General features: G+C 39.4%; 1 protein-coding gene across 4 annotated transcripts in view; it reads left to right on the forward strand.

Annotated features, from left to right (window-relative positions):
* MYO9B (myosin IXB) overlaps positions 1-11,820 on the forward strand; it is a 148,228-nt gene extending 136,408 nt beyond the window's left edge. For 2 of the 4 annotated variants that reach the window (XM_075280924.1, XM_075280933.1), the window contains exons 39-42: positions 2,813-2,860; positions 3,389-3,522; positions 5,533-5,660; positions 10,232-11,820. In XM_075280924.1, coding sequence (XP_075137025.1) covers positions 2,813-2,860; positions 3,389-3,522; positions 5,533-5,660; positions 10,232-10,668 — 747 coding nt within the window. In that variant the 3' untranslated portion in view covers positions 10,669-11,820. The remainder of the gene's footprint in view (positions 1-2,812; positions 2,861-3,388; positions 3,523-5,532; positions 5,661-10,231) is intronic. The other 2 variants (XM_075280941.1, XM_075280949.1) reach the window with 1 other exon arrangement.
* Positions 11,821-12,273: the final 453 nt, after the last annotated feature.

A 12,273-nucleotide genomic window follows, 5' to 3' on the forward strand; every position in this document is an offset into this window, starting at 1 on the left:
CATGTCCTGACATGTCCTCTCCTTATTTATTTCCTTCTGTTCTGTAACGCTAGGTTCACACTAGCGTTCACCTGTCCGTTCTGAGCTTTCCGTCTTCTGCATGCCAGAAGTCGGAAAGCTCAGACCGGGTCCGGCCGTGAGCGGCGGTGAGCGTTTTATGCTCTCCGCCGCGAAACCGGATTTTTTTATCCGGACACAGAGTACTGCATGTCCGACTCTGTGTCCGGATTATAAAACGCGGTTTCGCGGCGGAGAGCCTAAAACGCTCACTGCCGCTCACGGCCGGACATCTCTCTCACCCATTCAAATGAATGGGTGAGAGAGACTCCTGCAGGTTTCCGTATCCTGCCTCTGTTTTAGGCAGGAAACGGAAACCTCAAGTACGGAGTTCACAACGCTGATGTGAACGAGCCCTAACAGGTACGAGGCACACGTTTTCCTTGATCTTCCTTATATATATTTTTCCTCAGCTTCATAGTGGCTAGGCCTATACCCATGATGACATGTACCCCAGTGAATTCAACAAGAAAGGGATTTTAAGGGGAATACAAAAATCCTTTTTTTTTTTTTTTTTCACAGCCCAACTTTGACTAAGCAGTAAAGATGCTCTAATTTAATACATTTTAATTCCTATTGAGAGTAAATATGCAATAAACTATATATCTAATTATACAATATTAATAACTGGAATATCATTAAAAATAATGAATCATTTTTCCGTATTTTGAAAACTGACTCTTTGGTCCCAACTACAGTGGCTTGCAAAAATATTCATACCCCTTTGAACTTTTTCACATTGTTTCCTTAAAATCTCAAAATACATTTAATTTTGTGGTTGTGATAGACCAACACACAAAGTAGCACATATGAAATGAACACGCAGACAAACGAAAATGATACATGGTTAAAAAAATGAAAATGTAGGACTTTGTGTCCATGCAAAAAAAAAAAAAAAAAAAAACTGTTTTCCAGGCTGAGAAGCTGGAAGCTTTGAGCATCCCAAGGAGCGCTGATCGATCCATTATCTAAAAATGGAAAAACTATTCCACAAACTCTACAAATCTACTGAGACATGGCCGTCCACCTAAACTAACAGATCGAGCAAGGAGAGCCCTGGTCAGAGAAGCAGCCAAGAGGCCCATGGTCAATCTGGAGAAGCTGAAATCATCAGAAATCCACAGCTCAGGTTGGAGAACTTATCCACAGGACAACTGTGAGCCGTTCACTACACAAATCTGGTCTTTATGGAAGAGTGGCAAGAAGAAAACCATTGCTGAAAGAAAGACATAAATAGTGCCGTTTGCCACAACAACCATAGTTTTATGGCCTAAATGCAAAGCTCTATGTATGGCTGAAAAGTAACACTGCTCATCACTCTGAACATACCTTCCCCACTGTGAAACATGGGGGTGGCATTCATGTTAAAATGGCCCAGTCAAAGTCCAAACCTAAATCCCATGGAGCATCTGTGGCAAAACATGAAAATTGCTGTTCACAGACGCTCTGCACCCAATCTGAGATTTTTGCCTATTTTTTTGTTGCAAAATATCTGTCTCTTAATGCACAAAGCTGGTAGAGATATACACCAAAAGACTTGCAGCTGTAATTGCAGCAAAAGGTGGCTCTGCAAAGTATTGATATGGGAGGAGATTGCTGAATACTTTTGCATGTCACACTTTTTCAGATTTTTATTTCATTAGAATTTTGAGAACCATGTATCCTTTTCCTTCCATTTCACAATTATCTGCTACTTTGTGTTGGTTATTACTTAAAATCTCAACAAAATACATCTTAAGTTTGTGGTTGTAAGGTGACAAAATGTAAAAAGTTCAAGTGGTGTGAATACTTTTGCAAGCCACAGTATGGCTCCTATTCGATAACCTTGGTTTTAGGTAGATGAAACTTTGGGAGTATTCTCAGTTTTGATTCATTTCAGCCTATATTTTTATAAATTATTTTATCTCACAGAATGCAACATTTCCTAAAATCTTGTTAAATTGGACTTGCACTTTTTTTTTTTTAATGACAGAATATAATTTCAGTCCTTTTGTCATTTCTGCTCCCCATATTTGTTAAACCAGAGTTATAATGTGGATCTAGCAGAACAAAATATTTCACCTAATACAAAAACCTAAGAGAAAATGCACATTTTGCAGGTGAAAAAGCTGCAACTTAATATAGTACCAGCTACATAAGTTAAAAAGTAATCTATTCTACAAGTAGTAGACGTTTTTTTTTTTTTGTTTTTTTTTGGGGGGGGGGGGGGGTTGCAGCTTAAAAAAAAAATGCTCACATTTCATCACCTTTGGTGTCTTCCTGCGATGTCAGGCACCCAGGGTGACCAATGAAGCCTGTGATTGAGCCTCAGCAATGACATAGGCATGCCAAACGTCTTGGAATGCCCATGTCACTGCTAAAGCCAAATCACCAGCCAAAGAGACCCCAAATTATAAAAAATCTACCGCCTGGTTTTATCTGAACAAGTTTGGAACAAACCGGAGGATCCTTAGACTTAAGGCGCAGATTGCAAAATCAAACAGCATGTCAATTCTTTCAGCAGATTTTCTTTTTAAATCTCAGCCTTTGCAGTGACTAAGTTCAATTATGCCACATATTCTGCTCATAATTGCTGCAAAACCTGCGTGGAAGATATGCACCATCATAATTTCTGTGTGCATGTCCATAAAAGTCAGGAGATCTTTAGGCCACCCAGTATTGTGTATGGTATTTGGCAGAAAGCAAGTTATTCGTTTCTACTTGTTTTTTTATGTTCAACCCTGAGACTTGTGTTACTCATTTCTTCCTGCAACAGGCATGGTCTGGTCATTTAGGATTTATTTCTCCTATTGAGGATCCTCTGGTAGGTATAACCTCCTGTTCCAACTTCCACTGCATGACTAGAAGTGCTTGAATCACCCTAAAAGCCAAGTGTTTATAGCTTAGTAGACTATTTTAATGGTCAATCACACCTTTTCTATTTCCATTTTTTTTATTTTATTTTAATACCAGGACATCTGTGATGCAAAGGTTCTGCCTTACCTAGACTATGATTTTTCAAGTGTCTGATTTCACATTCTCTTAATGGAACACTTTTCAGTTATGCCCCACAATAACTAAAAGGCCAGATTATTCATTTGCATAGCACGCACATAATTCCCAGCTGTAGATTTAATAATTCACTCCGCTACTTTAGTATTTCAAAGCATTTCAAAATTCTATGTGCTATTTGCCTGTCTCTTGGCCATTAAAATGTTTGCTGTTTTTGCATGTGCCAAATTCGCTTTTAAATCCAATTAACTTGTGAACTGATCACTATAATTATACAGTGCTATTAACTTGAATGTACTACAAACATTGTGTATATCTCATGATGTACTGCTCTTTGCAGAGCAAGACCCCTTCTCCCAGTAGTAATGGTTTACCAGATTTGGAAGCAGTGCAGGAGGAGCACTTGGCAGACACGGACGCCGTTCGTGAATCGGAGTTACTGCTACAAAGGATAAGAACTATTAAAGATGAGAAGTGAGTAGGAATAAAGTCCAATATTTGCTTTCTGCATTCAAAAAATTAATTTTTGTAGATTACATACTAATATGTATGGAACATTTGTATCTGACTTATTTGTAATTCTAGTTTGGTATATATCTGACATGTAACCATTTTATCCCAAAGGATAATTTTGTACAAAATATTGCTTTAGAGATGTTTAATAAAAGAAACCATACTTCAGACAATAGATTGTGGAAACACCTAGGAAAGTAGGGCTCGCAAGTTATCCCTAATAACGAAATCTAATTTTTTTTTTCAAGTTTATAGGCCATTCTCTATTTGATTTTGATTTCTATATTTTTCTTGAAAAATATATAAAGTTCAGTAAGTTGGCACAGCGAGAATGTCACCACATATATATCCTATGCAGTCTTCTTCATCCTATCACCCAACTACTGACTACAGTGAAGAAACTGTTGGTCACAGTTCGCAACAGAGAGGACTAGACTTGCATGGAACAGTTCAGACTCTGTGGCAGGGCTTACCGCGATTTCATGATTCAGGTGAAAATCAGAATCATGGGTGTTTTTGTTTTTTTATTAAAAACAGGGAAAATAATGAAAAAAAAAAGGTAAGAATATGCATATATGTTTCCCAGGATGTAAATAGGGAAACAGTGCCTCTGTATGCTTCCCTCTATGGGAAGCTCCCTTGAACATCATGCCCGACTTTCCAACAAGCCTTTATTGCAATGATGCAGGGTTTTGCCAAGTCAGTATCAGCCCAACTGTGGACGGCGCCATTTCAGTCTGATTGGATCTCATCAGCAGTGTCTAGGGAGAACTGACTTGGCAGAGGTGAGAGACTTCTAGACCACATTATGGGGATATTGTCACTCCTTAGGGCTTTGCAAGACTCCACACACCTACATGGTGGTCTCTCCCTAAGGAGTGACAATATCCCCATAATCTGGAAAAAAAAATGGTAATTCCTTACTTTTTTGGTTTATTTCTGTCTTTATTTCTTTTTTTGTTTCATTGTTTCTACAGTAATGGGTTTTGGGTTTTGATTGTTCACTGTTTGGTATAAATAACACTTTACCTAAATTCTGCTGGTCAGTACAGTCTCAAATCTGTCGGTTAGTACCAGCACAAATGTATATACTCTTTGGTATTTTTTAAAAAAACTGTAACCCCTTCCCTTCATACCCATTTTTGGGTTTTTAATTTTTACTACCCACCTTCCAAAACTTGCCGTAACTTCTCATTTTTCAGTTGACAGCCGTATGAAGGCTTAGGGGGCGTTCACACTACCGTCTATGTCCGACAGGTAGTGTCCGCTGCTAGTGTCCGTATAAAATCTGGCACGGACATTAGGAGAGGACACTAGCTGTGTCCGTGACACCTGTCATTTATTTAAATGGCGATCGGGTGCATTCTTTTGCACTCCGTGCCCTTCCTTCACTGTCCGCATGTAAAGATGTCCGACTATTCAAGCGGACAGAAAAACCCTACATGTCAGGTTTTTCTGTCCGCTTGAAAAGTCGGACATCTTTACATGCCGAAAGTGAAGGAAGGGCACGGAGTGCAAAAGAACGCACCCGATCGCCATTTAAATAAATGACAGGTGTCACGGACACAGCTAGTGTCCGCTCCTAATGTCCGTGCCATATTTTGAACGGACACTACCTGTCGGACACAGATGGTAGTGTGAACGCCCCCTTTAGTTTTTAACAGGAAAGATTGTCTTTTTTTTAACAGAGCTAATAATAATCTGTTTAATAATCTGTATGATTACTGGGAAGCTGGAAAATAAATCAAAATTAAGTGGAATTAAAGAACAATTGCAATTGCTAACCTTCTGTTAAGAGCTTCACTTTATGCTGTTCACTGTGCATCCAAAATAAATGTCACCTTTATTCTGCAGGTTAGCATGATTAAGCAATACCAGATAAAAAGAGATTATTTTTGTTACATTTTAAATGAATTTCATTTTTATTAAATTCATTTTCCTCTTTAGTTTACTAGTATATTTATTTTCCAGGGAAGATATCACTTACCGGCTACCTGAGCTTGAACAACGTGGCTCAGATGAAGAAAATATGGACTCTGAAACCTCAAACAGCACAGAGAGTTTACTGGACGATAGACCTGTTCCTCTAGAAAAGGAAGGTCAGTATTAAGGTAGTGTGTCCTTATTACTTCTCTATTAAACCACTGCATGCAAAATTCTTCACAAACCTTACATACCAAAGACATTGTGTTTAGGATGGGTATGTTCTTATGTGACATAATTACCTATAGAAGGGGAAACCTATTGGTTCCCTTTCTTGGCACAACATGCCGTACCTAGAACACTTAGATTAAGGCCCCACGTTGCAGAAATGCAGCATTTTTGTTTGTTTTGTTTACCCAAAGACAGGGCTGGATTTAACAGAAGGGAAATGTGTAAGAGCTTCATTTTTATATTGTCAATTCCTTTTGTTGTCACTCTGGACTTTAAAAAGTACAGCCAAATCTGCAACAAAAAAACTCTATCTTAAAGGGCTTTTACCATCCTATCAAGTAATTGCATTTTGCTAGAATAGGGGTCCTTTTGGCATTTTCTATTCATGTGACTGGATCAATTCTAGCATATATTAGCATACCCCCTCAACAAAACTGGTACTATGCAGAGGAAATTTTGATCCCTTCCGTGCTTTAGGAGCCCACAGATTAGCAAGTGCTTTAATAATTATATCAGTATGAAATGTAACCGAACTACCAACTTAGCCCCTTTTCCACAATCCAAATACCCCTTCAACTCCTTCATAAATGGCTGACAACCATGGTAATACAGAAGCTGTAGAGTTCCTCTAATTTGCAAAAAATGTGGTGAATGAATTTTTAACAAAGTAAATATGCAACAAAATATTCATCTATCTATATATAAAATCTGTAGTAGCCCGCTCTATACAAATCCTCAGTTCTCGCCCAATTTGGATAAAATTTGGCACATCCCCTCTCCACGCACAGGAGCAGAATACTGCGCACGTTACATCTCGCTAGCATCCCCCTGTTATGAGATTGGGGCCCCTAAATTTAGGCCCTATGCATATAATGGGAAAAAGTGAAAGTGCTGAGGGGAAAACAACAGTTCTGACTGACAGGGACGGATTATAGCGACGGCGCCAAAGAGTCGCTGCTAAAGGGGCCACACCACAACACATAAACCTTTCTCAAACACCATATAAACATCAGACAGACAGCACACATACACCAACACACAGGCACAACACACCACACGTATGCCAGAGCACTCTAGACACACACATACAAGCACCAGCCCACAAATACCACAACACCAACCCATAAATACCACATGCGCACACACACGCACGGACCACACACTCACACAAACACACTCAGATGGATGCACACTACACACGGACGAAAAGAGCACATACATACTCACACACAACTACCGCATGCATGGACACTTGCTTTGTGCACGCAGAAACACATGGATCACATGCGCACATACACGCATACATATACACGGACCGCACACGTGCATGCACACGCATACATACACTTGGATCACACGTGTGCACACACATGCATACATATACACGGACCATACACACATGCATGCAGGCACGCATACATTCACATGGATCACACACATATACACGCACGCACGCATGCACTGACAAAACATGTCTGGTATCCTTAGTGGCTGCTTGCACACTGCAGTATTTTTCACGGGCCTCCAGGCCATGGATGTGGCAGTTCCATAGACGACTTTGTGCACAAAGCTGTGAATTTTGTAGGCTCCATAGAAATCTAGGGAGATGTAGAATCCACAGCCTGGAGACTTTAGTGTTACTGTAGTGTGCAAGCAGTCTTACTGAGCAGTAATATTGGTCAGGCGAAAAACTGCCTGATAGAAAGATTGTCATTATTGCTCAGTATACAGGGAGTTTTCATCACTGAAGCCCTACAATAGATAGTTGTGTAACTGTAAACCAATTTTACTCTTTTGTCCATGAACTACTTATAAATTACACTGGGGGGGGGGGGGGGTTGTACTATGTTGTTAATTGGGTGTAAATCAGTGACATAACTAGGAATGATGGGGCCCTGTGGCAAACTTTTGACATGGGCCCCCCTCCCATGCTGACGACCCCGACCGACCCGCCCACCCGCATTCCTGCGCACACTATTATACCCCATAGTGGCCCCTGCACACAGTGTTATGCCCCATATTGGCCCCTGAACATGGTAGTATACCCCATAGTGGCCCCTGCACATAGTATTATGCCCTATAGTGGCCTTTGCACACAGTATTATACCCCATAGTGGCCACTGAACACAGTATTATACCCCATAGTGGCCCTGTACAAAGTATTATACCCCATAGTGGCCCTGCACAAAGTATTACACCCCATAGTGGCCCCTGCACACAGCATTATATCTCATAGTGGCCCCTTCACCCAGCATTATGCCCCATTGTGGACACCCATGAACAATTATTATACTCTGAGGGATTTTCAGAACCTATAGCATAATAATCGGAGACCCAGTAGGGATACAAACATAAAAAAAACACTGTTACTTACCTATCCCTGGTTTTGCTGTACTTCCCGCTGATGGCGGCCATCTTCAATGACGTCCGGGACGTCACGTGACCCGGGGGCCTGCGTCACAACGCAAAGGACGCAGGCCCTGGTTACGTGAAGTCAGGGACGTCACACAAGTAGGCCTGAAGCCTGCTCGGAGAGGTGTGTAACACAGTTTTTTCTGTTCTCTTACCTCTCCTGGGCCTCCGGTCATTATACTCCGGGGGTCTTTTCAGACCCTCAAGTATAATACTGTTTGTGGGGCTGCTGCCAGGATCGTTAAGTAAATGGGGCCTGTTACCGTCTGGAGTAACTCCAGCCAGTAATGACCTATTTAAAAAAAAAACAAAAAAACAACGCAGTGGTAGTGGCTGTCGCCGGGCCCCCTAATGTCCTGAGCCCTGTGGCAGCCGCTACCACTGCTACCCCGGTAGTTACACTCCTGGTGTAAATGTTTTATATGTTTAAGGTGCATAAATTTTAATTTTTGATAAAAAAAACAATAGTTAAAAAATTAGTTGTAATAGCTTATACCACATAATATGTATTGAATATGTAAAATGTAAAAAAAATCAATAAAAATGTTGAAACGGAAAAAAAAGTTGTTCACATCAATGTTACGACAAATTAGTAAAATGCCAAAATAATAAAATTTAAAGTGGAAATAAAAATTTATTGTAGCTCTGAGAATGTCAATATCACCATGACACTGAAAATGTTACTTTAGCACAACCAATAATTTAACATATTTTCAGCGAGCGAAGCCGTGGGTATTCTACTATTTACCGTATATACTTGAGTATAAGCCGAATTTTTCAGCACAGTTTTTGTGCTGAAAACCCCCCCTCGGCTTATACTCGAGTCAAAAAAAAATAATAAAAAAAAAAAATATATATATATATATATATATATATATATATATATATATATATATATATATTTTTTTTAGGAGGGGGGGGGTCAATGACCAGCCGCAATATCAATGTATAGAATCTCCCATAAAATAGTGGGGGGGGGGGGGGGGGGGAAGAAGCTTGGAAAAAAAAAAAAAAGTTCTAAATGCCTCCTTTCCCTAGAAAACATACAAAAGTAGAAAATGACTGTGAAACACATACACATTAGGTATCCCTGTGTCTGAAAGTGCCCGCTCTACTGAATATAGGGTGTCTGCAGTGCTCCTATTCCGTCGGAAAGGGGTTAATAGGAGCACTGCAGATACCCTATATTCAGCCAGACTGAATTCCAAGTGGGAGAAGAAAATCCCAGTCCTCAAGCTCAGGGAAGGGGCAGACAGACAACCAAAACACCTCCTCCCCTTTCCCAGCATCTACTGCACCCAAAAACTCTGACCATTTTAATTTTTGAAATCTCCCAGTAGCTGCTGCACTTCCCCCCTAGGCTTATACTCGAGTCAATAAGTTTTCCCAGTTTTATGTGGTAAAATTAGGGGCCTCGGCTTATATTCAGGTCGGCTTATACTCGAGTATATATGGTAATTATGTAATATCAATTTTCTAATTTAAAAATAATCATTTTATTTTGAAGCTGAAGTTAACTTTTTTTCTGATTTCACCCAAAGCTGGCCCCAACTCCAAAGACCTTGGCTGTATGTAATTAACTTGTGCATGCTTATGTATTAGACTTTTCCGTCATTAAAATTAAAGGGGTATTCCAATCTCAGACTTATATATTAAGCTAACTGAAGTGTGTTACTCAATACCTTTTTTCATCATGCTTGCTTCAACTGGTGCAGCTGAATTAGTCTCTTGAGTGTTTACAGACACACATAACCTCTGTGGTTGGAGTGATGACTCTGTCCCTGCTCCCAGCCATCTACATTCTCGTCTATCCCTCTCTGCATATTCTTACAGTTTCTGAACCCTGATACGTGCTACAACCATTTCTTGATCAGTGCTTGTGTTATGGCTGGATATAAATCCAGAGATAACTGTGCAATTTACAACAAAGACTCTCAATATGCTGTTGGCTTGTTCTGAAAACCAAGACGTTGAGGGGAGAGGAGACAGGATAGCTAGAAAAAATCTGAGATGGGGAAAAACCCCTTAACTACTCCAATTACAAGACTGAGACTATTTTGTATAATGTAATGTAAAAATATAATTTTGTATTTTTCTATAACAGCTTCTGTGGTGGATTCAGTTGTCTTGTCACAACCCATGGTGGATGCAGCTGTTGTGTCACAGCCAGTGGTGAAAACCAACAACTTTGCACCAAAAGGCCTTTCCACATTGCATCCTCCTCCGAGTATTAAGCGAAGACCTTCCTCCTTTCTTGCAAAAATGAGAGGAACAAGACGTAATCCTGTGCTGCCAACTGCCAATATAAAGTTACCCCCTGGAATATCCAAAGCCACAGACTACCCTGATGATTCAAGTAGTGTTCGAAGGAGAGAGCAGCCTGGACGAAGAACTGACAGCATCCAGTCTGTTTATATCCCTGATGGTTCTGATTTGGGAGCCACGCAGGGACCGCTGGATTATGAACCTACTGCCAAACTAATACGTCGATTCTCAGATCCTCATCTCCAGATTCCGTGCCCTGAAGAGTCCAACCTCTGAACCATGATAGAAAAAAAGACATCAAATAATTCCTGGACTCATGTCAGTTACTTAAGAGTTGCTGGAAGGAGCTATTTGGGATATTAAAGACAATTGTAGGGCAATGGGAGTGTATTCATATATATTTAAACTGATTGCTCCTCCTCACCTGTCGGTGCAGTGTTGCGGTGTATGAATGGAATGCTGAGTGTAAGGCAAGAGTGTTATTGAGAGAATTGAGTTCCAAACTGTTCTTTCCAGGTTTGTAATATCCTAGGACCAAAGGTGTCATGCCTTGTGCACCTGTTACAATAATATGTTTAAATGTATATGACACAATGTTTTTAATATTTTGTTGCATTTTTTTTATACATTCTATAAATATATATATAGAAAGAGGAGGGACCAACTATTATCTTAGTGAGGCAAAATGTGTCAATTTTTTTTTTTTTTTGAACCATCTTTCTTATTTTTAGAATTTTCAGCAATATGCAGTATAAGAATGTAAGTGTTAGCCTTTATAGAGACAGGAGAAGGAGAAGTAGGTGCCTTATCAGTATCATTTGTATAGTCTATTTCTCTTTGCACATATACATGTTTTATGTACATACGGCAGTTGACACAATCCGTGTGCCCATTCTCTGTCTGAGCACTAATTATTTTAGGTATAGTTGTCTCCATCATCTGACTTGCAGCATTAGCATTCCCATTTTGTATCTTGAAGTTCCCAGGTGTTACATACTGTAAGTATTCCATTTCAATTTAGTTAGCCATAAATATAAAGGTTATGCCGAAATCCCATGTGTGTTGTATATTTCTCATGATATGAACCATTTGAAGTATAATGCAATTACATTGCCCCACTTAGGTCAGAAAGTAACAACCTAAACTATTAATATTTAGAGTATAAATGACAAGTCTTCTATGGAGCAAATTTCTGATTCCTTCTGAAATTTAATAGAAATGTTCGTCTTTCCAAATTGGTTTCATATCATCATCCTTCACTCAAATATCCAATATACATTTTTCATGTCTAGAATCCTTCCATTCACCAGATAGGGCTTTATCCTTATAGGAACACTAATCCTATAATAAAAGAAATCGAAGGGAAAGTTTCACCAGGAATTTTACATTAAACATATTTTTAAAAGAATTTTTAGTGATGCTTTTAATTTTCCGTGTTATCTACTTTTTTTTTAATAAATAAATAAATCCTGCAATTTTAACTCTTGCCACTAAGTCTACTATAGTTTGTGAGTTCCAGTCTCCTGGAGATGGGCCGTAAAAACAATGGTCTGGGGCAGACCCTATCGACTTCTGTGGGAGACTTTTCTAGGCATGTTCTGGGACCGGGGCAGAGGTCATTGTACAGGAGGGAGGGGAGTGGATAACGTGTGAAATTGGTGTCTTATCTATATGTTTGTGATAGTTGTGATCATCTTTGTGCTGCTAAGTAAGGTGACTGCTGCAAAGAATTATTTTACAGAAACCAGCTAGTCTCAGCATATTTTGGCTTAGTGACCTGAGTCTGAACTGCATGATTTTTAGAATTTTTCTTTTAAATATAGATAACAGAAAATTAAAAAAAAAATTTTTTTTAAAATACTATCTCCAAATACGCTTTAA

The sequence above is a fragment of the Leptodactylus fuscus genome, chromosome 1, assembly GCF_031893055.1.
Source record: "Leptodactylus fuscus isolate aLepFus1 chromosome 1, aLepFus1.hap2, whole genome shotgun sequence".
NCBI classification, from domain to species: Eukaryota; Metazoa; Chordata; class Amphibia; order Anura; family Leptodactylidae; genus Leptodactylus; species Leptodactylus fuscus.